Source organism: Elephantulus edwardii, unplaced genomic scaffold (assembly GCF_000299155.1).
Source record: "Elephantulus edwardii isolate Elephantulus edwardi_28Jun2011 unplaced genomic scaffold, EleEdw1.0 scaffold00243, whole genome shotgun sequence".
NCBI lineage: Eukaryota > Metazoa > Chordata > Mammalia > Macroscelidea > Macroscelididae > Elephantulus > Elephantulus edwardii.
In genome coordinates, this window is record NW_006399993.1 from 3,249,697 (window position 1) to 3,274,806 (window position 25,110).

General features: G+C 43.9%; 2 protein-coding genes across 3 annotated transcripts in view; both read left to right on the forward strand.

Annotated features, from left to right (window-relative positions):
- EIF2B3 (eukaryotic translation initiation factor 2B, subunit 3 gamma, 58kDa) overlaps positions 1 to 11,736 on the forward strand; it is a 236,212-nt gene extending 224,476 nt beyond the window's left edge. Inside the window, exon 11 of one of the 2 annotated variants that reach the window (XM_006898998.1) lies at positions 11,266 to 11,426. In XM_006898998.1, the coding sequence (XP_006899060.1) occupies positions 11,266 to 11,318 (53 nt within the window). In that variant the 3' untranslated portion in view covers positions 11,319 to 11,426. Of the gene's footprint in view, positions 1 to 11,265 lie in introns of both variants that reach the window. The other variant, XM_006898999.1, reaches the window with a different exon arrangement.
- A 5,724-nt stretch (positions 11,737 to 17,460) lies between these two features.
- PTCH2 (patched 2) overlaps positions 17,461 to 25,110 on the forward strand; it is a 16,283-nt gene continuing 8,633 nt past the window's right edge. Inside the window, exons 1-2 of the mRNA XM_006899000.1 lie at positions 17,461 to 17,532; positions 17,975 to 18,167. Of these exons, the coding sequence (XP_006899062.1) occupies positions 17,461 to 17,532; positions 17,975 to 18,167 (265 nt within the window). The remainder of the gene's footprint in view (positions 17,533 to 17,974; positions 18,168 to 25,110) is intronic.

Here is a 25,110-nt window from a genome sequence, read left to right on the forward strand (position 1 = left end):
CGATCTGTACTTCTGCAAAGAGCCAGAAGAAATTGAAAAGGATGAGCAGGCTGCTACTGAAAAGTCTGACACCAAGGAAGAGTTTCAGGGAGAATGGACAGCCCCTGCTACTGAATTTACTGCTGCTCAGCCTGATGTTGCAGACTAGTCTAAAAGCGTGCATGTGTCCTCTGTGCCTATTCAGCAGTTCCCTACTGAAGACGGTCTGCATCCCCCACAGCTCAGGCCACTGAGTGGGTCAGAACCACCACCACCACGTGGTCTTATACCGTCTTTTCAGTCTTTTAAAGAGTAGAAATAGGATTGATGGAAAATAAACAATACATTTCATTTTAAAAAAATAGTAAACCATTAGACGTACAACAGATTAATTTATATCTCTAAAGCTGTTTTCTCAATTAGAAAGTTTGGAACAGTAATACCTATGTAGGAAGATTGTTATAAAAATTAAATGTAATCTGGTGTGCACAGCTCCTGGAGCTAAATACACACTGGACTATAAACCTTCGCACATTTCTTCCTGTGTGTCTTCTTTCTTATCTTCTCCCTCTTTCTCTACCTGTCTTTTTTTTTTTAATATTTTATTTCGGAGCTCTGGTGGCCTAGTGGCAAAAATCTATACTGCAGTCCTGAAGGTATGCAGCTGAAGGCCACCAGCTGCTCTGTGGAGGAAGAATGGGTAGTCTCTGAAAACCCACCAGAGGGTCAGCTATGGGTCAGTTCCAACTCTACGGTACACAGCATACTTTATTTTGTTGTGATTTTTACGAAAGTTTATGGAAAAGATGGATTCATTCATTGTTGCACAATTTACTCCCTTCCCCCAGTCCACATTGCATTGTACCTCTTACTCCAAATTATTGTCATATCTTTTCATCTTTAATGCCATGTCTTCTCATCTGCCAGACTTTTTTGTCCTTTCCCATGACTCCAGCAAAACCTAGTGGTTCTCCTCTGAACCCCTAAAGTTTGCCCATACCTTTATTAAATCAAGCCAAGTTATCAGAGTTATCTCTCTGCCTTTTCTACTATACTGAGACCCTTAAAGCCAAAGATTGTCTCCCTTTCTCTGTATTCCTAAGCTTTCAGATAGGTCCTAGCTTGTAGTAGATGCTCAGGAGAGGGGAAAAAGAACAGGAGAAGAATGAGTATGTGAATGAATTTTAGATACATACAATATATATTTGCAGATGACAGGATACAAAGTAAGAGCCCAAGAAAGGCAGCCTCAGAGTGGATTCTTAGTGGTTCTCATATCTTTGTGTCAGTAGTTCCTTGATCAAGGTTTCTCAGACAGCTGCATCTCATAGGTTAAGTTTAGATCATATGGTCCTGTTGTAGTGCAAAGAACACTGAAATATTTAACCCAGTATTTTTGGTTCAATTGGTGACAAACCACCTAGTGCTTCATATGAGAACCTTTGAGAAATAGTATGGATCAATAGTAGAGCACCAGCCTCTGTTGCTGTGATTACATTTGGCTAGGAGCATGAGCCCAGGTAAGGATGCTGGCTACCAGCTCAAACTCCAACGTAGCGGTAGCCCTATAGCTATTATGCACAGCTCACAAATTACTCTCTTATGCTGTCTGATTGAATTCTTATAAAAGCCTTTTGAGGTATTCTTGACGTCATTTGGCAAAGTGGAAATTAGAGTTTGAAAATTTGAAATGGGTCCACGGCTACTAGGTGACGAAACGGAGTCTTCATCCTGACTTACTGCCTAAAGGACCAAAGGGAAAAAGCCACTCATGGATTACCAGGAGATTTTGACTAGTGATACATCCTTTAGTCACTCCCTTTAGTATTTCCTAGGTTAATTTAAAAGGGGGGAAAAAGTGTTCAGCCTCATATCCTTGTTTTTTCTTAACCCTTTCAACCATTTCTCTTGCTCAACATTCTGCCTTCTCCAGGCCTCCCCTTGAGTTGCAGAAAAGCTTTAATTTTTGAGCCGGGAATTTTTTTTAATGTTGGTAATTTATTAAAAATAGAGTTCAGAACCTTCAGCATTTTTTCTGCCTCCATTGCCTTGGAAGGGGGTACTCAGAGTATCAAAAGCAGCTGCTTGGCTGGTCTGTGGAGCTACTTCCTTATCCTGTCTCCTCCCTCCTCCACATTGCTTTTCTCTGTCTTCTTTGTTCTCATCTGGGTTGGGTTTGTGGTCCCCTACAGTGTTTGTTCTACCTCCTTCCAGATTGTAAATTTTTGCTCAGCAAAAAGTAGAGACACCACCAGTGCTTTCTTCTTTCAGCTCCTGAAATGAAGAGTTGCTTCCTTTTGTTGTTTTCAAGAGTTTTCAATCTATAGGCATAATTAAATGAATGAGCTCTCCACTTCTACTGACCCTCAAAAGGCCTCTACTTTACTGTTTGCTGAAACTCAGAACCTCGCCATTTCTGCTTACTTTCCTTCCCTGTTCCAACAAGGTCGTGACGTTGTGTCTTTCTTTTACTTTGCAAGACACCTTTTCATTCAAAATGCAGGATTTACTGCAGAAGATCAGAAATCACAGCCTTCAATATGGATTGCATCTCTACATCAAGAAAACAAAAACCTGTCCTCTCCTCCATATTTCATTTCAAGGAGATCTATCATTAATTTTTTTTAACTTAAAAAAAGAAAACAAGGAAGTTCTGGTGGCCTAGTGGCAAGAAGCTGCAATGCAATCCCAGAAGTACACGGTTCGAATCCACCAGATGCTCTGCTGGAGAAGGAGGGACAATCTCTTTCTGTACCAGTCAGATCCAATTTAATGGTGCACACACAAAATAATAAAATAAAATAATTTAAAAAGAAAACAAAAATCCTCCTCACTGGACCAATAAGCAACATTATGATTCACAGAGAAAAATATTGAAGTTGTCAACTATTTCATTTTGCTTGGATGCACAATCAACACTTTTGGTGGTGGGGTTATTGTTAATGTGCTGTCGAGTTGTTTCAATTCATAGCTGACCTTCCAGTGGGTTTTCAGAGGCTATGAATTGCACAGGAGGAGACTGGCATCTTTCTCCCAAGGAACAGCTGGTAGATTCAAACTGTACCTTTATTTGGAAATGCAGCTCCTTAAGCACTAGGCCACCAGAGAACCCTTTCATGGTAGTAACAGTCAAGAAATCAAAAGACATGTTGCATTGGGAAAATCTGCTTTTCAGGATCTCACCAAAGTGCTAAGTAGTAATGTTGTCAGTTTAAATGCTAAGATGTGTCTGATCTAAGCCTTGGTACTTTTAGTTGCTTCCTATATATCTGGGTTTCTTCTGACATACATTTTGGCTTTTTCTTTCTCCTCTGTCTTTGTAATAATAACCTTTTCCTCTCTTCATGGATGATATCCTTGATTCTGTCCTATAACAAAGGGAAAAGATGCTGAAGTAAAAGAGCTGAACAGAAGATTTCAAACAGCAGCTCAAGAAGACAAAGCAGAGTATTATAATGGAATATGTAGAGAGCTGGAATAGGAGAATAAAAAGGGAAGAATTCACTTGATATTTCCTAAGCAGAGAGAACTAAAAAACAAATTTAAGCCAAAAGTTGCAAAATTTAAGAATGGTATGGGCAATATGTTGAATGATCCCGCAAAATTTAAGAATGGTATGGGCAATATGTTGAATGATCCCAGAGCATCAGAAGAAGACAGAGTGAATACCCAGAGTCACTGTACCAAAAAGAACTGACTTACACTGAAAAATTTTAGTAAGTACCATATGAGCAAGAGCCAATGGTAATGAACGAAGTTGAGGCCACACTGAAGGCACTGGCAAAAAATAAGGCACCAGGAATCAGTGGAATATACTGATTGACATGTTTCAGATAACACATACAGCTCTGGACATGTTTGCTAGGCTGCCAGGAAATATAGAGGGCAGCTTTCTAGCTGACTGACTGGAAGAGGTCCATATTTGTTCCCATTCCCAAGAAAGGTGATCCAACAGAATGTGGAAATTCTGTGAACAATATCATTAATACCACATGCCAGCAAAATATTGTTGAAGATAATTCAAAAACAGCCATAGATAAGGACATATAGATAGGGAACTGCCAGAAATTCAAGCAAGATTTAGAAGAGGCCATTACACCAGGAATATCATAGCTAATGTCATTCTTTTTTGTTGTTGTTGTTGTTGCTCATGTCATTCTGAAAGTTAAAGAATACCAGAAGAATGTGTATTTGTGCTTTATTGACTATGCAAATACATTTGACTGTGTGGATCATAACAAATTATGACTAACATTGAAACGAATGAGGCTCTCAGAACAGTTAATAGTGCTCATGCAAAACCTATACCTAGAACAAGAAGCTATTGTATGAATAGAGCAAGGGAACACTACTGTTGTTTTGTGCATTTGAGTCACTTGCAACTCATAGCAACCCTGTGTACAACAGCCATGAATCCTGCTCTATCCTAACTTCATTGTCTCTGACACACCTAACCCCATTACCCCAGGCACTGACTCACCCCATCTCATCCGGGGTCTTCTTCTCTTGCTCTGTCCCTCCACCCTTCTAAATATGATGTCTTTCTCCAATAACTGGTCCCTGCTTGCAACATGGCCAAAGTATGTTAGACAGAGCTTCAGAATCCTTGTCTCCAAGGAGCAGCCTGATTTCACCCTCTCCAGGATGAACCTGTTCGTTGTTTTAGCAGTCCATGATATACTCAATACTCTTCTCCAGCACCACAACTCAAAGGCATTGATTCTTCTTCTATCATCCTTAGCCATTGTCCAGCTTTCTGATGCATAGCAAGTAATTGCAAAGACCATGCATAGTTTAAAATTAAGAAAGGTGTGTGTCAAGGTTGTATCCTCACTCCATACCTGATTTTAGTCTGTATGCTTAGCAAATTACCCAAGAAATTGAACTCTATAAAGAAGACTGTGACATCAGGATTGGAGGAAGACTTATCAGTAACCTGGGTTATACAGATGGCATAACTTTGCTTGCTAAAAGTGAGGAGAACTTGAAGCACTTGCTGCAGAAGATCAAAGAATACAGTCTTCAATATAGATTGCATCTCAATATCAAGAAAACATTCCTACCACTAGCCCAAGAGATAACATCATGATAGGTGGAAAAAAGATTAAAGTTGTCAACAGTTTCATCTTACTTGGATCCATAATCAACACCCTTCTTACCAGTAGTCAAGAGATGTATTATAGTAGGAAAGTCTGCAGTCAGGGACCTCTCCAAATTATTGAGTAATGATGTCAGTTTGAGGACTAAGGTACACCTGATCCAGACCATGGTCTTTCTGGTCATTTGCTACGCATCTGAGAGTTAGACAGTGGATAAGAATAACAGAAAAATAATTGATGCTGTGGTGTGGGAGAAGAGTATTAAATATCCCATAGACTGCCAGAAGAACAAATATGCGTTGGAGAAAGTGCAAGCAGAGTGCTTCTTGGAAGCAAAGATGATAAAGCTTCATCTCACATACTTCGGGCATGTTTCTAGGAGAGGGACATCATGCTTGGAAAGGCTAAGGATCAGTGAGAGGAGAACCTTCAACCAGCTGGATTGACACAGTTGTTTATACGGTCTCAAGTGTGTCAGAAAGTGTGAGAATGGCACAGGATAGGACAGGGTTCAGATATGTTGTTCATAGGGTCACGCTGGGTCATACTCAACACCACCTAACAACAACAACATACATCTGAAAGTTGGACAGTGAGTAAGGACGACAAGAAGAACCAATGCCTTTGAATTGTGGTGTTGGAGATGAACACTGAATATCCTGTGGTCTTCCAAAAAGCAATCAAATCTGTCTTGGAAGAAGTGTAACCAGACTGCTCCCTAAAGGTTGGGATGGTGGACACATTCTGGACATGTTGTCAGGAGTGGCCAGTCTTTTAAAACATATATACTGAGAAAGGTGGCAGGTCAGAGAAAGAGACAAACCCTCTCCAGGAGGATTGACACAATGACTATGACAATGGACTCAAGCATGTCAGAGATTGTAAGGAAGGCGCAGGATAGAGCAAGATCCGTAGAGACTCTGTGAATAGTAGTCGACTCGAAGGCACTTAACAACATGCATAATGCATGAATGACAACTGAGTGCCAGATGCTGAGGATTTGAGGCATGACTTCTCCAGTGAAAGAGCATAGGGATGTACTAGCCATGCCTATAGCATGTCATGGGCTTCAGTGTTTCCTGGACTTTCTGGCTCACTTTTTAATAAAGAGACTTCTTTCTCCCATTTAGCCTTTTCTCTTCTACTCTTTGACATCTTTCTGAATCTAATTATCACTCAATTTTTCCAGTGTATTTGCTGAAACCCACTTCTAGCTCTGGTCAAACAGAATTTGTATTCTATTGCTTGTTGCTACCTATAATGGGGATCCCTCCAGTTTACTAAATCTCCATGAAAATACACTCCAGATTCATTCTCTTTCCTCTAAATCGCAATGAGGAAGGTGTTTTTGTTTGTTTATTTGTTTGTTTTTTCCCACCCCTAGACCAAGAGTAAAACAAAGGGAAGAATCTAGGACAGTTCAAGAATGGTTTAGCATATCACATGGATCCTGACAAAAAAGAAGAAAGAGTTCTCTGTCCCTGCCAACTACCTAATTTCCTCTCTCTGGTATGGAACAGTGAGATCCAAGAAAAATATTACTTTGAACTAGGCCTATCTTCAGAATAACCCAGTATCCCTCAAAAATTAGAGATTAGATAAAGGCAGAGCAAATGTTAGATTCTTAGATGTGAGATGATAAAACTTTTTCTCAGAACTCTAAAAGTGGAAAGAGTTTTGAGAGGTTCTCTAAGAAGCTCAACAATGAAGATTTTTCTTTTTGTATCAGCCTTAGCTCAGGATCAGTCTCAGCCTGAGCACTCTCAATATATGTTATCTAGGTCTTCTTCTAATTCTTATTGTTGAGGAAAGCAGATGACTGTAAAGTATTTAGACGCAGAAGTGGCATCCACTTCCTAAACAACATACTTCTGGAAATTATAAACTTTGAGAAATGATGATACTTATAGAAAGACTTCAGGCCTTTTGTTCAGAGTCACTGTGAGTCGTTCTTGACTCAACAGCAGTCAGCAAAGGAAGGAATACACAGGCTAGACCTAGCCCTATTCTTTCAACTTTGGAGAATAGTAAAGGGAAATAATACCTGTTTTGTACTTCCCAAAGCACCATGCTATACTCCATCAATAATTTCAGTAAATCCCCACAGTAACTTTGTGAGCAAACTAAAACTCAAAAGACAAATTCACTTGTTCAGAGCCAAGAAATAATTTGCTGAAAGTCAGATTAAAGTCAAAGTCCTTCTGACTCACAGTCTTTTTCTCTCCTTCACTGTCACCTTCTCTTGGTCTCTCCTATCCTCCTTCTCAGTAATATTGCCTGTTTGCAATCTCGTGCCAGAACAGAAAATGCTGTGGAAGCTCTTGACCTTGGGTTTCTCTTCCCACACAAAAGAGTTAGAGAAGTAGGAATAAAAATGCTCCGGTTCTTCAGGCAGCTTCACTGTAGATTTGGCCATTATGTTCCCTTTGACAAGTAAATGAAACTCTGTCCTCTATACCTACCCCATTTCCTACATGCATACTCTCACATAACCCTCCACACACACACATTCAAAAAACATATACTTAGTATTGTTATTGTTATGTGCCGTCGAGTCGTTTGCGACTCATAGTGACCCTATGTACAACAGCCCTAAACCCTGCTCTATCCTGTGCCAATCGCACTACCTGTGACACACCCATCCCAATTTCCCCAGCCACTAAATCAATCCACCTCGTAGAGGGTCTTCCCCTCCTGCACTGTCCCTCGACCCTCCCAAGCATGATGTCCCTCTCCAAGGACCTGTCTCTCCTTACAACATGACCAAAGTATGTCAGACGAAGCCCCAGAATCCTTGCCTCCAAGGAGTAGCCCGGTTTAGCACTCTCCAGGATGAATCTGTTTGTTTTTTTGGCAGTCCATGGTACATTCAGTACTCTTCTCCAGCACCACAGCTCAAAGGCTTCAATTCTCCTTCTATCCTCCCTAGTCATTGTCCAACTCTCTGATGCATAATAAGTGATTGCAAAGACCATGGCCTGTATCAGACGCACCTTAGTCTCCAGAGACACATCGTTGCTCTTGAGTACTTTAGAGAGGTCCCTACCAGCAGACTTTTCCATCGCAATACGTTTTTTTATTTCCTGGCTGTTGGTGCCAAGAGTGTTGACCGTGGAGCCGAGCAAACTGAAGCTGTGAACAATCTCAATCTCTTCACCATCCATCTTGATGCTGTCAATTGGTCCAGTGGTGAGAATCTTTGTCTTCTTGACATTGAGCCTCAGTCCATACTGAAGGCTGCGTATACTTAGTACCAACCATATTCCAAGTTAAGAGCCCTGGTGGCATAGTGTGTAACGTACTGGTCTGCTTACCAAAAGGTCAGCAGTTTGACTCCATCAGCCTCTCCATGGGAGATACATAGGCAGTCTCTGGTCATAATGATTTATAGCTTCCAAAACCATGTAGAGTTGAAACCAGCTTGATCTCAGTGGGTGTATGTCCCACATATTTCTAGGCTAAGAATATAAAGATGAGTAACTTGCTCCTTAATGTCCAGTTGCTTACTGTCTGTTATGCAGTAGATAATCACTGGTTTAGTGGTAAACGACTGTGATGATTAAGAAAGACAAAAAAGATATTGGTCAAGTCTTGCAACAACAAGAATTTGGAACATCATCTTATCAGCAAGAAACCAAACCAAACCCACTGCCATCAAGTTGATTCCAAAGCGTACCAACTCTATAGGATGGTGTACAGCTGCCCAATAGAGTTTCCAAGGTTGTACCTCCTTATAGAAGCAGATTGACACATCTTTTTACCATGGAGTAGCTGTGAGTTTCAAATCAATGATCTTTGGTTAGTATCTGAGTGTTTAACCATTGTGCTATCAAGGCTCCTTTAAAGGCAAAAAGTAGGACTAAATCTTAAGAAATTTAGCTATTTCCTAAGTATACAAACCAGAAAATGGCTCAAATGGGAGTAAGGTAAGCAAGTACCTAGAAGCAAATACAATTTGCAGTATTAGAAACTGCAAATCATTTAGAAAGTCGAGAATATAGCTTACAAGGGAGAGGTAGCAAAGTCAAAGCTGGAGAGGTGGGCGTCACAGGAGCTGTGTCTGATTCCTCAAAGTCTCTGAAACTTCAGTTTCTCTATCTCGTACTAGCCTTCTTGGCCCCATCATTAGAGATCTTCATTTAACTACACCAAAGCCTTCTAAGGCTGAACTGTAGCCTTTGAAAAACCAAAATTTGCTACCTTACCTATCAGTCACACTTAGACTCCCAAATGTAGGAAGAAAAGTGTTGGACTTTTCTAGGCTACGGGAAGCTAGTCTAGAAAGAGTCTGTTTTTAGCCAATGGTCAGCATTTTCTGACTAAGCCAATAGAAAGTTTGAGAAGTTCTCTCCTTTCCCCTACATCAGCCTCTAAGCAGGAGACAGTACACCCTGACTCCTTCTGCCCTTCTTACGCATTGGCTCACTAACTCCTTTCTATAGCTTTTTTTTTCCTTGAAAGCTCTTTGCCTTTCATCCTATCACTGCCCAACTTCCAATGTACTCTCCTAAAATTTTTTTTTACCTGACAGTGATGACAGTGATTTTTGTGAGTTAGTTCATAGTTCACAATCTTCTTCTGCAAACACACATTTTTAAATAACTTCTTGAACAGCTTAGCTAATTCATCAAAGAACTGACCAAACCACCTACCCCCCAGTTTCATGATTCTTTGAACAATTCTACCAACCTTCATGTCCTCTCAGCTTTAGCTCTACACGTTAGCCTTAGCCATACCTCCTATCCTTGTTATTAGTCAAAATCTCTGACTTTTTGTTTATGCCTGCACCTATGCTAGACATTGGGACTATAATCATAAATATACTGCCATGCCCTCAAGGTGCTTAGAGTGAAATAGAGGACATTATATAATGATGTCAAGAGAAATGTATTAAGTTCAGTGGTTTCACAAAACTGGAAATAGAAAAGGAAAGCATCACATACTGGTGGTGCTTGATTAGGGAATTTCGGGCAATAAAGAATGTAGGAAAGAAAATAGAGGAAGGCGTTCCATTCAAGGAGAAGATCTTGTGCCATGGTCTAAGAAGTACACAATGGTTTGTTGATGTAAATGAGGAGTGATGGGAGATGAAATTAGAGAGATAGACAGAGACCAGGTGATGGAAAGTTTGTGGTTTGGATTTTATGGAGGAAAAAAAAATAGTATCTTCTAGTTTTTGAACAGTTATTCATTTAACTCAATTGAATTGTTACCTAATACCACATATGAGGTGTTGCTTTTCCTCCTTTGGATATCCATTTATCCTTTTCATTTTGTTTCCTCTCAGTCTTTTCCTCCATTTCTCTTCTGGTCACACTATGGTATTTCATGTTCCTTAAGTTGAACAATGACTTAAGGATGACTAAGAAGAAGAATTGATGTCTCTGAAATGTAATGTTGGTGAAAGGTATTGAATATACAAATCTGTCTTGAAAAAAGTACAACTAGAGTGCTCCTTAAAGACAAAGCTGGTGAAACTTTATCTTACTTGATTTGGGTATATTTTCAGAAGGAACCAATCATTGCAGAAAGACATCATGTTGGGAGAGGTCCAAGCTCCCCAAAACAGAGGAAGACCAACAACAATAATAGAATACTGGATGATCTGTGTCTAGTCAGATAAAGAATTGTTCTTCTGTGATAGTACATTTACACACACACACACACACACACACGTACATTCATTCCAAAGATAGCTCGAGCTTAAGCTACACATGGCACTATAATTCTGAAATGCAGAAAACCTGTAGAATGATATACTGTGGTCATTTTCTAATATAGAAGGAGATCCAAAATAAACACTCTTAAAAGAAGTAAAAAAAGAAAAAACAGAGGAAGACCCTCAAGGAGATGATTGACACTGTGACCACCACAGTGGGTGTGAGCATGATGGAGATCGTGATGATGGTTCAGGACAGTTGACCAGATGGCGCCTAACAACATCACAACAACATTCTCACACCTATTCTAACAGCCTAGAATACCATCCCTCTGATTTACTACCTGGGGAAATCCTATTCATCCTTTAAGACCCAGCTCCATTTCCCCTCCTAGGTGAAATTTCCTCAGAGGTGTACAGCAAGTCAGTCCCATCCTCCTAATGTGAACGTGGAATTAAAACCAGTTGGGTCTGAAATGATGTCTTTTGCTGCCAATTCTCTGAAAATCTTTTCCTTTTCTTTTGTAGCCAAACGAGTGAATGAAGTGATCGTGGGGAGTGACCAGCTTATGGAGATCTGAGTTCTGAGGAAGTTGTATGCCTTCTCTTGGCCCCCAAAACTACAGATGTTGGCTGGCTCACCTGTTTGACTCTGTATTTATTTCCCAATAAAGAGAGCTTGCCAAAGGCATGGTGGAGACTTGTGGAGCAGTACTGAGCTCCAAATCATGTGGACTCCAGAGATACACGTGTGTGCTCATGGATCCACCTGGAGAAGTGTGTGGAACAGAATAGGACACAATAGAACAGCCCATCTCTTCAGTCCCAAGATTATTGGGCTGGAGCAGTAGGTGTCCAATGGGTAAGCTCTTGAGAGGAAACTTGCTGACTAACTGGCACAGCCAAGTCCATAAAGTATCCTTTACTAAAAAGACCTAGGAGTACTACTGCCCCTGACCCTAATCAGGCTTTCTGGATCCATAAACCTAGCTGCTGGCATTGTGCCACTGCCACACGTGCTGTTCCCTCTGCAGCTGCTTTATTTGAAGCAGCATGATCCTTGAGCTTCACTCGACTTACTTCTCCCTGCACCTTCCCTGACACAGAAGTTCCAGGCTCTCAACCTTCTACCATCACTCCCTAGTCCTTGCCATTCTCACTTCCTGTCCTCTCACTCAGTTTCTAGCCACCTTCTCCAGTTCAACTATTGTCTCCAGGAGACTTTCAAAGCAAGTACGAGGCAGTCCCTGCCTAGCCAGCAAGTCTCCACAGGTTTTAGTGGAGGCAGAGTATGAAGGAGCATCATGGCCTGGTAAGGAGAGTCTTGGTGAAGTCTGCCAACATTGTGAGGAAGAACCAAGATCCCACATGGTTTTATGTTCTGACTCTTTTCCAACTGCTCTCCTTTATATAATTATTATATAGTCTCTTCTGCTTCAGATAATTGAGGAATGAGAGTTCCATATTCAGTGCTGTCCTCCACCACTCCCCTTCAAACACACACATGCACTGTGCTCTTACCCCTCCCTGAACTGCGTTTACAACTTGCAGGTGTTTGGTGGAAGATAAAAGTGGCTCCTGGAGTGAGATTTCACCTCCTAGAATTATCAAAGTGAAGGTTTCTCTTGATGTCCTCTGTGGGTGGCAGTAATTATAAAGAATGATTTGAAATACTGGTTTCTACATTGCCTCAAAAATACTCAAGGCTCTCTAGTCAGTTGTATAATTTGGCCTGATCATTGAGCTCATAAGAGACTGGATGAGCATTCTACCCTGGGGGATCTCCACCCCCTCTGGCCTTCCTGGGAGCTCTAAAACACCACATTCCTTCCACTGGTCAGAACAGAGTTCCTAGAAGTGTGCTCTAGTCACAAGTTGAAGGGACTGAAACCACTTTGACTGAGAAAGGGGGCAGGAAGAGTGGTAGTTCCCAGAGTGAATCAAGTGTTGGCCTCCCTCTGAAACTGAAATTAAATTTGTAGGGCCCAGGTGATGCTGGGAACAGTCCAACCTCTAAAATGTTTAGTTTTGACTAAGTTACTATCTTCTCTGTTTCATCTGCAGAATGGCAAAGCTGGAGTGATGACTTTTAAAGATCTTTCCCATTCTTAGATTTAATCCTCTTTTTTCAGAAAGAGGAGAGAAGGTTGTTAGACTTTCTAAAGACTCTTCCTTCCTTAGCCACAGAAAGGGGGTGGAGCTGAGTATATTTGGAGGAAGGGTGAGATGGAAAAGGAGAAGAGGCTAGGGATTAAACTGGTCCAGAGCCCTCCTGGACCCCTTCCTGGGCTTTTCCACAGAAACCTGGGATCCCCTGACAATGAGGTGGAAGGAAAGCCTCTCCTCTGTCTTCCCCTTACACAAGGCCATCATCAGCCGCTGGCACTGAGGATAAGAGGGAAGTGGAGGAGGCAGGGTAGGTGAGGACTCCCAGAGGACAGCCTTGCCAAGCTTGAGTCCCACCTGGAAGGAGCCCCCAGCTTCTGTTTCCAACCCCAGGACTGGCTGGGTGCTCATGATGCTTTCATTTTTCTTCTCTTTGTTCTATGTGTCTATATGAGGCAGGGACAGTTTTTGTTGCCTTTTGGCAGTAGCAGCAGTGGGTTTGATTATGAAATACAGTGAGCAACTGAAAACTAGCTACTCTCCATGGAATAGAAACCAGTATAGATATGGCCAGCCTACCTCTCCCATCATGAAGGAAGCAGAGGAAGGAGGATGGGTTCCTTCAGTGCCAAATCCGCATTCTGGGGAGGTGTTGAGGCTCAAGGATCTGGGAACTTGGCAGGTCAGGCAAAATTTGATGACTACTACTCTAGGAACTCCTTTCTCAGTAACACCTCATTCCTACCTGCTGGCAAGAGCTCCTCGAGGCAGGAAGGGGACTGTCTGCCAAGATTGTCCTTTTTTTTCTTTCCAGGGCCAGAAATAAAACTTTCTGGTCCTTTACTCCATTACTATTCCTATCATCCTTCCATTCCTAGTAAGGAGAGAGAAGAAAAGTCTTCAGCTGTAGCCCCAAGAGCAATCTAGAGATCTTACAAACTAGTTTTGGGGCTGTTTTTGCTTTTGGAGAGTTTACAAGTGGTACACTGTCTTTATCCTATCCAGCCATCTCTACCCCTAAAGGAGGAGTACTGTAACCCAGGCCTTTGTATGCTGCTTTCTAAACAGTTAAATGTGTCTGAGGGAAAGGGGGAGGGGGCTTGTGGGAAAGACCACCCAGATGGAAAGTCTAGAAAACGCAGTTCTGGTGGAGCCACTGGGGAGGGAAAGAGTCTAAGCAGGAGAACATATTCTGCTGGAGGCCAGGCAGCCTCGGGGTGGCTTATCCTCCACTGAGCCATCTGCCAGTCACCCAGGAGGACTGTAGCAAGGTTTTTTCTACCACATAGAAATGGTAAGGTGCTGCTTTGGCTCTTGGTCTGTCTCCTCCTTCTCAAGGTAAAAGGGTCATTCTCTGACCTCCAGTTGTAATCTCTAGCACCAAAGGCTCACCAGGTAGGTACTGTTGGCCTGGAGCTGCTGTCTGAAACTGCTACTGGGAATCAGAAGACTAATTTGTGCCTTACTTCCAACACACCTTTGGGAAGACTCCAACACTAGCCTATTGGCTAGGAGGCTAGCATTTCGAATACTCAGGGACTCCTACCCACAGGGCATATATGTTCCAAGGCATAATTCATAAACAATATATGAGGGTGGAGTGCTGCCCATGGCCCCACCCCACTCGGGAAATACAAGAAGTCAGCTAAGAAGAAAGTGAGTGAAATCCCCAGAGAAAGGACATGGAGAGGGCCAGTCCTGGTACCTACACAGATTCCTCCTCAAACCTTCCCCTTCAGACAGCCTGGTCACTTTCATAAACACACACATACACACATGAATGGTGGGTAGGTGTACCTCATTTTTGCTAGAGTTGTTTCTTAACCACTGTATTCTCTAACATTGTATCAATGTCATGGATAATGTAACTTGTCCAAGATCACATAAGCAGTACTTGTCCACTGCTGTCAAGTCAATTCCAACTCATAGTGATCCTATAAGACAGTAAAATTACTCTAGGGTGTTTCCAAGGCTCTAAATCTTTACAACTGTTGACTTTGAAACTGTCACCAACTTCATCTTACTTGACTCCACAATCAATACATTTGGTACCAGCAGTCAGGACATCAGGAGACATACTGCATTGCATTGGGAAAATCTACAGTCAGGGACCACTCCAAATTACTGGGGAGTGATGATGTTAGTTTGAGGACCAAGATGTACTTTATTCAGACCATGGTCTTTTCAGTCACTTGCTGTGCTTCTGAGAGCTGGTCAATGAATAAGAATGACAGGGAGGAATTGATACCTTTGAGTTGTGGAGTTGGAGAAGAGTACTGAATATCTCATGTATTGCCAAAAGAGCAAGCAGGTGTCTTGGAGGCAAAGATGATAAAGCTTCATTTCACATACTTTGGGCATATTGCTAGAAAAATCTCTGTAGATGTTCATTGAAATGAAAAATAAATAAATTAAAATTTTTTTAAAAAAAGCTATTTCTTGAAGAGGGACATCGTGCTTGGAAAGGTTGAGGGCCAGCAAAGGAGAGAAAGACTCTCAACCAGATGGATTGACACAGTGACTGCAATTGTAAGTCTGTCTGCAATTGTGAGAATGGTATAGGATAGGACAGGGTTCAGATCTGCTGTTCACAGAGTATGAGTCATACTGAACTCAACAGCACCTAACAACAACCTTAAAGACATTCTCCAAATGATTGATAGGAAGATCAGGGGGAGAGGAAAGCTTTATAATATAATAATAAAGTGGAGGATATTGGTCAGATGTGTTAGAGTAATGAGTTTATTGGAGAATCTTTTTTCTCTTTCCCAAATTGTACTAGGATATTGACTTCCCTCATCCTCTGCCAGTCAGGTCTACTAATCAGTCATCTTAGCAGAAACAGCATACTCAAAATGATTCATTGAGGAAAGTATAGTAAAGGGAATATTCCATCTATTAAAGAACCCTGGTTGTGAAACAGTTAAGTTCGTTTTTGTACACTGAAAGGCTAGTAGTTTAAACCCAAGTGACTCCAGAGGAGAAAGATTTGCCAATCTCTTCCAATAAAGGTAACAGATGTAGTTCTACTCATTCAAAGTGGGTCACTGCATTTAAAATTGACTCAACAGCACCTAACAACACAGTACAGTGTCTAGTTACGGAGACTTACCTAAAAGCAAAGAAACCAAAACCTATTGCCATAGACTTGATTACCACACACAAGGACCCTATTGGACACAGTAGAACTGCTCAGGTTTTCTACAGCTACAAGTCTTGGGACTTGTACCACACTGTACTGCAGATCTTTCTCAGCAGCTGAATGTTTTAACCACTAAGGCACCAGAAATCTTAAACAAATTCCTGTCATAAATGCCATATCAAGTACTATGTATTTTAAGGAGCATGACAGTGTTAGGGGGCATTGGTGGCTCAGTGGTCTAATTCTTCGAGTTTCCCATGCAGGAAATTCCATTTCAACTCCCAGCCAATGCATCTCATGCACAAGCACAATACTTGTCAATGGAGACTTGCATGTTGCTATATAGAATGCTGGCCAGATTTCACCAGAATGGAAGACGGTCTGACAATCTACGCCCAAAAACCAAGCAATGAAAACACTAGGTGGTCAGATCTGCAACTGATCATGAAGACGGCCCAGGACAGGGCAGCATTTCCTTCAGTTGTACCTTGAGTGAGGCCAACTCCAAGGCAGTTAACAACAATGAGCACAAAAAAAGAAGGGACTGCGCACCAGCAGGGAAGAAGTAGGGCTCAAGGAAGACGTCAAAAAGTGACAGATACATGAGTTTTGAAAGTTATCTGCTGGACAAAGAAACAGCATAGTAGTGTTTATGAAATTACAAATAAATAAACAAGGCTAAGAGAAACATTGGGGTAGGTGTGAGCAGAACTATGGAAGAGAAGGCTATGAACCCAGCAGCTCTCAGTCTTTGGACCCATGGTATCGATCAGATACGCATTTTAGAGAGGTAATTCTGTCTTAATGGAGAGAGTGGGCTGAAGGGGGCAAAAAAGCATGGCAGGGAGGAATGAAAGAGGTCTTCGGGCCTCGGCTGGGGCGGTTAGAAGGGTGGCCCTGACTTCTAGCCGGCCGGCGCCGCGCCTCTCCAGGCTCTCCCTCCCTCCTCCTCCCGGAGGGCCCCGCGGGCGGGCGCAGCGGCGAGGAGAGGGGTGGCCCTGCTTGGGTGGTCTCCCGCCCCGCCCCCCCGCGGGGCTGTTGCCTAGCAGCGGCTGGGGCCGCGCGGCTCCGGGTAATTTGCGGGCCCCTCAGCCAATAGGAGGGTGCCGCCCTGGCCAGTCTCTTTTTCTGGGGCTCCGGCAGCCTCCGCCGCAGTGCTGTCGCCACCTCGAGCCGCGCCGGTAGTCTCGGGTGGGTATCTGCGCTGGCCGAGGCTGCACGCGAGCGCCGCTGTCCCCCCCGACCGCGGGCGGCCGCCTGCGCGGGGACTCCGGCCGCTGCGCCCCGCTCGCCGCCCTCTCACGGCAGGCACTGCGCATCGCACCCTCGGGCTCTCCGCCGCCCGCGACTTCGCGGCCTCCCTGAGGCTTGACGCCAGGCCAGTGGTTCAGGGGGGCCAAGCCAGCACGTCCACCGTATGAGGGCGCCCAGATAATGCGGTCTGGGGGCGCCTACGGCCCCCTGTCCTCGCCTATATGGCTCGACCACCGGCCCTCGGGGAGCTGCCTCCCAGCTACACACCCCCAGCTCGAACCTCGGCTCCCCAGGTGAGTAGAAATCTCTCACTAGGAAAAAGAAAAATTGAGAACTAGGTCAGAAGAAGCCAGTTCTATTATTCGAACGTCTACAAAATGTAATACGTGTGAGTGTCGTGTGTTCACCAGTGTCCGCTCGCAGACAGGTGAGATTAGTGCATGATTCTCCTTGGTTTCTCACTGGCAGGATTCCGTGTCAGTGGGTTCGCCTCTATGCACTTTAGTGCAAAAACTGTCGTTTCTGTATCCGTTGAAAAGGATTCTGTGCCTTCCTCAGGGAGCTGGGGGTGGAGGAAGGAAGGACTCTGAATCTTTTTAAATATTGAACTTGTGTCAGCGCTGGTACTTCCTGATCTGCTTCCAAAAATCAAGAAGCGGGGCACACTTGGCAGAGAGCAAATGTAGAGAGTGGAGGGAACAATTTCATAAATTAACCTATTTTTTCTATTTCCAGACCTTAACTGGGAGCTTCAAGACTCCTCTCTGGCTTCGTGCTTACTTCCAGGGTCTGCTCTTCTCTCTGGGCTGCAGGATACAGAGACATTGTGGCAAAGTACTCTTCTTGGGACTGTTGGCCTTTGGGGCCCTGGCACTGGGTCTCCGTGTAGCCATCATTGAGACAGACCTGGAGCAGCTTTGGGTAGAAGGTGAGTTGGTTCTGTGTAGCTGGCTTGAGTATGTTGTTCTTGTTGTGTACTTTCAACTCAGAACAGACACATAACTGACCCTCTAGTGGATTTTCAGAAGCAGTTAATCGCATGGGAAGAGATTGCCCATTGCTCTCCTGCAGAGCACCTGGTGGATTTGAACCGAAGGCCTTTGGATGGGCAGTGCAACTCCCCACCACTAAGCCACCAAAGGCTTGGTTATAGTGAACCCAAAACAAGAATCAGGTGAGAGAGAAGCTGGCTCCTGAGCCCATGGGTTTGAGCTCTAGGTTTCGAGAAACAGTGGCTAGCCAGAATTTGGGAATCTGGGAGAACCACTCCCTCTCACACCTGTAAATGGACATCTGTAGAGAATGGAGAGAGCTCTGGTGGCCTTGTCTGTAGGGAGTGGCAGTGCTAACCCAAAGGCTTCACCTCTCTGGCAGTTTGAATTCACCAGAGAGAAAAGATGGGCAGCCTCCTCCCATGTGATTTACAGCCTCAGAAACCCACTGGAGGGTCAGCCATAATTCAGTTGTAATTCATTAGCAATAGGATGAGTGCAGAGAATATCTGTCTGTGATTGTATGTATATGTGTTTATTGAAATTTACAATCAACATTTTATATGTATTTTTGAGGGCATAGCACAGTTTACAAAAGTAACTTAAAACTAAAAACCAAAGGAAGACCTATCCTTTAATAGTTAACACTTTAGCAAGGAAAATCAAATATATGCCGAAATAACAAGATCAAAAAAGGCAGGATGTGATTTTGCTAAGAGGAGGGGAAAAGAAACAATTTCTGACCAGGAGGATCAGAAAAGTTAGTCCTAGAAAGTGACAGACTGAATAAATTATCTAGCTAGTCATCTCAAGAGGTCCTGTGTACCAGGGCCCGTGGATCTAGTGAAAAACATAGCATAGGACCTGAGCTTTGAGGCAACAGCTAGGGTCAGATGCAACCAAAACCTCACTTCCTAATGGAAGCATTAGATAAAAATAATTCTGTTTAATACTTTCAGCATGACGCTTTCCTGGAACCTGACTTCATATGGCAGGCCTTTAACAAAGTTGAGCTCCCCTCTCTTCTTTCCTGGGAAATTTGCATTGTGGGCTTCCCCAGACCTCCCCCAGTGCTGGCCCACACCCAAAGGCAGGGCCCAGGTTGGAGGCTCACACCCTTGGGTTATTTCAAATGCTGGCAAGTCCTAGGATCTAGAGCAGATGTTTCTTGGAGCCTGCCTGCCTGCCTGCCTGTTGGGCTCCCACACCCCATCCCCACCCTACCCCCAGCCACTGCAGATACACATATACACACACACACACACACACACACACACACACACTCTAGGCCAGCCCTGGGGTCCACAGCAGATGTTTCTCTCTGTCTGCCTGCCTGCCCCCAGCCCCAGGACCCACATGTGCGTGCATGCACACAGACATACCCCCACCCACACCACTGCTGCCTGGGTGGTCCCAAATGATTCTTGAATTTCCTGCCACAACAGAGGTTTCCTTCTTCCCCATTCCCCAGATCTTCCTCATCTAAACACTGCTTTACCCCCATGTTTTCTTGTTCTCCCTCCTACATGCCAGCATGCGACAGGCCAGATTTAGCAGATTTTTGCTGTTATTTTAGGAGAGGATAGTAGCCAATTCCTAATTCTTTTTTCTTTTATTTCAGAGTACCTCTCTGCCATGTGTTGACTAGGGCTAGAGTAGGGTAAAAGCCGTGATCTTGACTTGATATTTTCTCTGTAGCTAATGTTCCTTCTCTGTCTAGCCCCCTATGTCCTAGACAGCGAGGAACTAACCTAACGGGAGAACTAACTGGTATTCTGCCGTTCTTTGCCCGTTTGCTAAGCCAGAAAGGAGAGGAAGACTTGGGCTGTCAGAATTCTAGGCCATAATTCAGGATCTCCAGCTTCGCACTGGAGGGCTTAGAATATGACTGTGGTCTTTCCTGACCCACTTTAAAGCTAAGAGGCTTACAGGTAGATTGTTCTGTAAAATAAAAATCAGAACATAAGGCCCAACTTGAAGGGACACTGATAGAGACGATTTGAAACTGAAGCTATCTCTGAAGATATGGAACAGAATAATAATAATGACAATAGTAATGACCAAAATCCACCACCGTCCAGTTAATTCCCACTCATGTAGCCATTCATGAAGAAGACAGGGATGGACACATATCAGCTGGTGGACCCTTCCACTCTAGGCAGAAACCTGGGAGCCAACCATTCTTCTTCTTCTCACTCACCTAATTAGTTACTAAAGTTAGAAATTCTTTATTCTTAATCCCTACATGGGCTCCCCGCGGTTGTTACTAGGTGCCATCGAGTCGACGATGACTCATAACAACCCTGTGAAAAACAGGTCTGAACCTTGCCCTGTCCTGTGCCGCCCTCCTGATCTGTGGCGTGCTCAAGCCCAGTGTTCAGCCACTATCGTTCCATCTTTTTTAGGGTCTCCCTCCTTGATGTAAATGGTTAAAATGCTTCATCGCTAACCACAGGGTTGGAGGTTACAGTCCTCGAAAAGTCCCACAGGAGAAACTTGTAATCTGCGTCCACGTAATCATGCATTGAAAACTCCGTGGAGCACAGTTCAGCTCACGGCATGAGGTCGCCAGAAGCTGGAACCAACTCATGATGGCAGTCGTTAAGCTTGCTTGTTGTAAGCCGATCCTCTCCACTCTCACAGCCGCTGCACCAGCCAAGGTCTCTTTTAATTTCTGACAATCCACTCTTTTTTTTTATAAGTACATTCTCATTAATTTCCGAATGAACTGCCAATCCACTCTTGACTGTATTATTTAGGATGCTTTTAACCACATGGGGGGGGGGGAAGGAAGAACATGAATTTATCATATTCCTATAACAAGAGGCCAATAAACCTGCCGTAGACAGTCAAGAAGTTCCAGAATTCAGCAACCCAAGGACAGCAGCTTTTTCCATCTTTCCCCTATGCGATCCTCAACATATTGGGCTTTCATCCTCAAGTTTATTACCTAGTCCCAAGGTGGCCCCTGCAGTGGGAGCAAAGGGAAACCTTTTGTCTTCATCCCTTTGTGAAAGTGAGGAGGAATTGACCAGAAACCCCAGCAAACATTTGTTCTCTTGGGCAAAATCTGTGTGGCATCCTCTGCCTAAATCTTTCCGTTGGCAAAGGCAATGAATGCAGTTAGCTTCTTAGACGAATCAAGTTTCACACTTTGAGGCTGTTGGAGAGGGTGTAGGCAACTGCCCTGAATCACAGAACCATTTAGAGGATGGTATCAAGATTAGGGTCTGTCTGTTGAAGGTGAACGTCTTCCTTAGTTCTCATTCTCCAATCCGCCTCCATGCTGCCCCCCTGTGGTGTTACCTAAATCTAGCCCAGTCAGTCTCCTGCTTAGACACCCTTTTGCTGCTTTCTTGCTGGACTGTGGAGACTCCAGAATCAACAAGCTCCTACATTTTTTTTTTTTTTTGCAGATGAGGGGGTCTTTAAAGGAAAGAATTTCTTTTCTCACCATTCAGGAGGTTAGAAGTTCAAAGTCACATCATGAATCTCAAGGGCGATCGCTCCCCATAAGCAATCCTTGTAGATGCATCTTGTCTCCTTAGTCCATCTTCTTCTCTTCTCTTTCCCATGTTGTTGTTGTTGTTTAATGCCATCGAGTCGTAGACAACTCATAGCGACCCTATGAACGAACAGCCTGAGCACTGTTCATACATAGAGTTTCTGGAGGCAAGCCATTTTGGAAGTGGATGCCGCTCCTGCTTCCAGGCTTGATTTAGTCGGGAAGCTCCAGCCAACACTGTCCACCTGGGGTACCCATTACCACGATTGGCACATCACTGTCACAGGCTTCAGCATCACAGCAACCACATATTCTTTTTAAAAACCAGGAGTCGGTCACAGTTAAGTCAATTCCAATTCATGAGGACCCCACGTATGTCAGAGTAGTTATTGTGATATCCCGTGTTTGTTCTTATGTGCCTGTTGAGTTGGAACTGACCCTCCAGCAGGCTTTCAAAGGCTGTAAATCACACAGGAGGAGATGCCCATCTTTCTCCTGTGGAACATTCCGAAGTGGAAGCCCTGGCGGCCTAGTGGCAAGAAGCTGCACTGCAATCCCGAAGGCACAAGGTTCAAATCCACCAGATGCTGGAAAAGGAGGAGCAGTCTCCTCCTGTGCCAGTCGAACCTGAAAAGAAAAGAAAGGGGCAGGGGGGAATACAAAAAAGAGAGAGAGGAAAAGAAAAAAGATCACCAGGCTGTTCTGCAGAGGCACCTCTCAGTAGACTTTGCTCTGCAGCCTCTCAACAACTTTGCATGTTAACCACCATTTATTTGCTCCACCCAGAGACCCCTGGTACATTCTCAGCTTTTCTCTGTTGCTGATTTCCCACCCCCTCAGTCTTGGCACTCCAACAAGGCCTTTGAGAGCTCCCTGCATATGTGGTAGATTAGTGTGTATATTGTAAGCCAACAATGTGTGCTGTCACTTTTTAAATCTTTACAAATATAGGCAATGATTCATTGTTTGAGTGGGCATTTATGAAATTACATATAATGTTGGATATTTTTCTGTGTTGGTTGACCCGTAATGCCTTCCCTATTGCAAAAGCACAAAATTTTTTAATAAATATATTTTTAAAGTATTTCCGTCCCCTGGTGTCCTCTTCTTCCCTGCTCTGCTACCATCTCTTTTCCTTCATTTCTTTCTCATTCTTCTGACACATCATCTATCTCCCACCAACTGTTAACTCCCTGCCTCTAGCTACTCTGTGCCAGTCTACAACAACTCGCCAGATGAGTGTTGTCCCCATTGTACAGATTAGAAAACTGTGGCTCAAAGAGACTAAGTAATTTTCCAGAGGTACAGAGTCAGTGTCAGGGCCAGGGCTTACAGCCAAGTCTGTGTTTACAGAGCCCGTGTCTCTTCTTGCCTATACAATACGTCTCAGCCCATCTGTCATCATCATTGGCAGTTGAGGTTTATCTTTCTCATCTGTTTTGTGTGTGTGTGAAGATTCTTTATACCCTTTGGATTTGTATTTTAAATTCTCAATGTTTCTTTCTCCTCCTTCCTTATTAAATGTATCTGGGTGCCTTCCTTCTCCCATGCCTCCTCCTCTCGATTATTGTTTCGTGTCATCAAGTCAGAACTGACACATAGCTGACCGTCCAGCAGCCTATCAAGTGCTATAAATGAGAAGAGATTGTCCATCTTTTTTCCTGTGGAGCAGCTGGTGGATTCAGACCTCCTGCCTTTGGGTTGGCAGCACAGCGACTTAACCATTAGGTCACCAGAGCTTCTTCCTCCACCTTTGGAAGCCCAACTACTAAGGAGAGTTTGTCTGCTTTCCCTGCATGTAGCAGCCTCTGGGTTAGGACTAGTGATCCAAACACTGCAGTCAGGATGGAGGAAGTGCTATGAGGATAAAGAAGAAGAAAAAGAATAGGTGGTGTTTGACAGTACAGAGGGCGAGGACGGCTGTGTAAAGTGGTGTATCATGATGGAAGAATCAGGCATGGAACTTCGGTTGGAGGTGGTGAAAATACAGGTAAATATGTTTGGGAAAGGTTGCCAAGCATTTGAGGTTCTCATAAGTAACATTTTCTTGGTTTAAAGAAAGATTGCAGAGCATGCTGGTCCAGGATGGGGCCAGAGTTTTGGAAAATCAGTACAGGTAGTTCCCAGAGGGTGACAGTGACCAAAAGGAAGAGGCACCCCAGAGAAATGGGAGTCGACTATGTCTGAAAGCAGACCACAGAGCCTGCAGGGTTGGGTTTCCTCTGGCCCTCGCCGCCTCCAAACTATGGCACTGGTGCTGGTGCTGGTGTGTTCTGTCAAGTTGGAACCAACCCATAGCTGACCCTCCAGTGCGTTTTCAGAGGCAGTAAATCACATGGGAGGAGACGGCCTGTCTTTCTTCTGCAGAGCAGCTGGTGGATTCAAATCAATACCTTTGGTTTGCCAGCACATTTCCTTACTGCGTGGATTCTGAAGCTTCATCTGACATACTTTGGGCATGTCGCAAGAAGGTATAAGTCCTTGGAGAGGGACGTCATGCTTGGGAGGGTGGAGGGACAGCGCAGGAGAGGAAGACCTTCTATGAGGTGGATTGATTCAGTGACTGGGGTAATGGGGGTGGGTGTGTCAGAGACAATAAGGTTGGCTCAGGATAGAGCAGGGTTTGGGGCTGTTGTGCATAGGGTCGCTATGAGTCACAAGTGACTCGACGGCACATAACAACAACAGGCCATCAGAGCTCTTTACCTGTCATACCAAATGAGAGTGTTCCTACTTCCTCAGCCCCAGCTTACAGAACATAACTGATCTGCAAAAGGCAGGGCCTGGACTCCAAAATCCCTAGAGCAGGCCTAGCACTGGCTCTCCATCATCCGAACAATAAGGCTGGTGAAGAATTTTTCCAAAACCCTTCTTTCCCTTAGTGCCTTATGACTTCCCTGTGCTAGTTCTTCCATGAGCTAGTTCTGCAGACTTTCTGACTGAGTGAAACAGGATGTTGTCGGCATCACTACTGGAGGCTGCCTGCCTCTCTCCTTTTCCAGTGCCACACATGGCCCCTTGTGACAGCTGCTCCCATCCCCATGGTGTTCCCAGAACAGTTTGCAGAATACTAATAGTTTGTGGATGTAAGCCCACTGATTGGAACAGCCTACATTCATCTTTTAGGAAATTTTCCCAAAGGCAGCCTCCTCTCCTTCGTAGTCCTTTTCACTAGACTAGACAGGAAAGGAGTGAGAGCTCCCTTCCATTCCCAAAATCCCAGCCCTGGCCCAGCTCATGGTGATCTTGCTTTTTTTTTTTTAATTGTAATTTGTATGGACTGCCAGGAAAACAAACAGATTCATCTTGGAGAGGATTAAACCAAGCTGCTCCTTGGAGGCAAGGATTCTGGGGCTTCGTCTGACATACTTTGG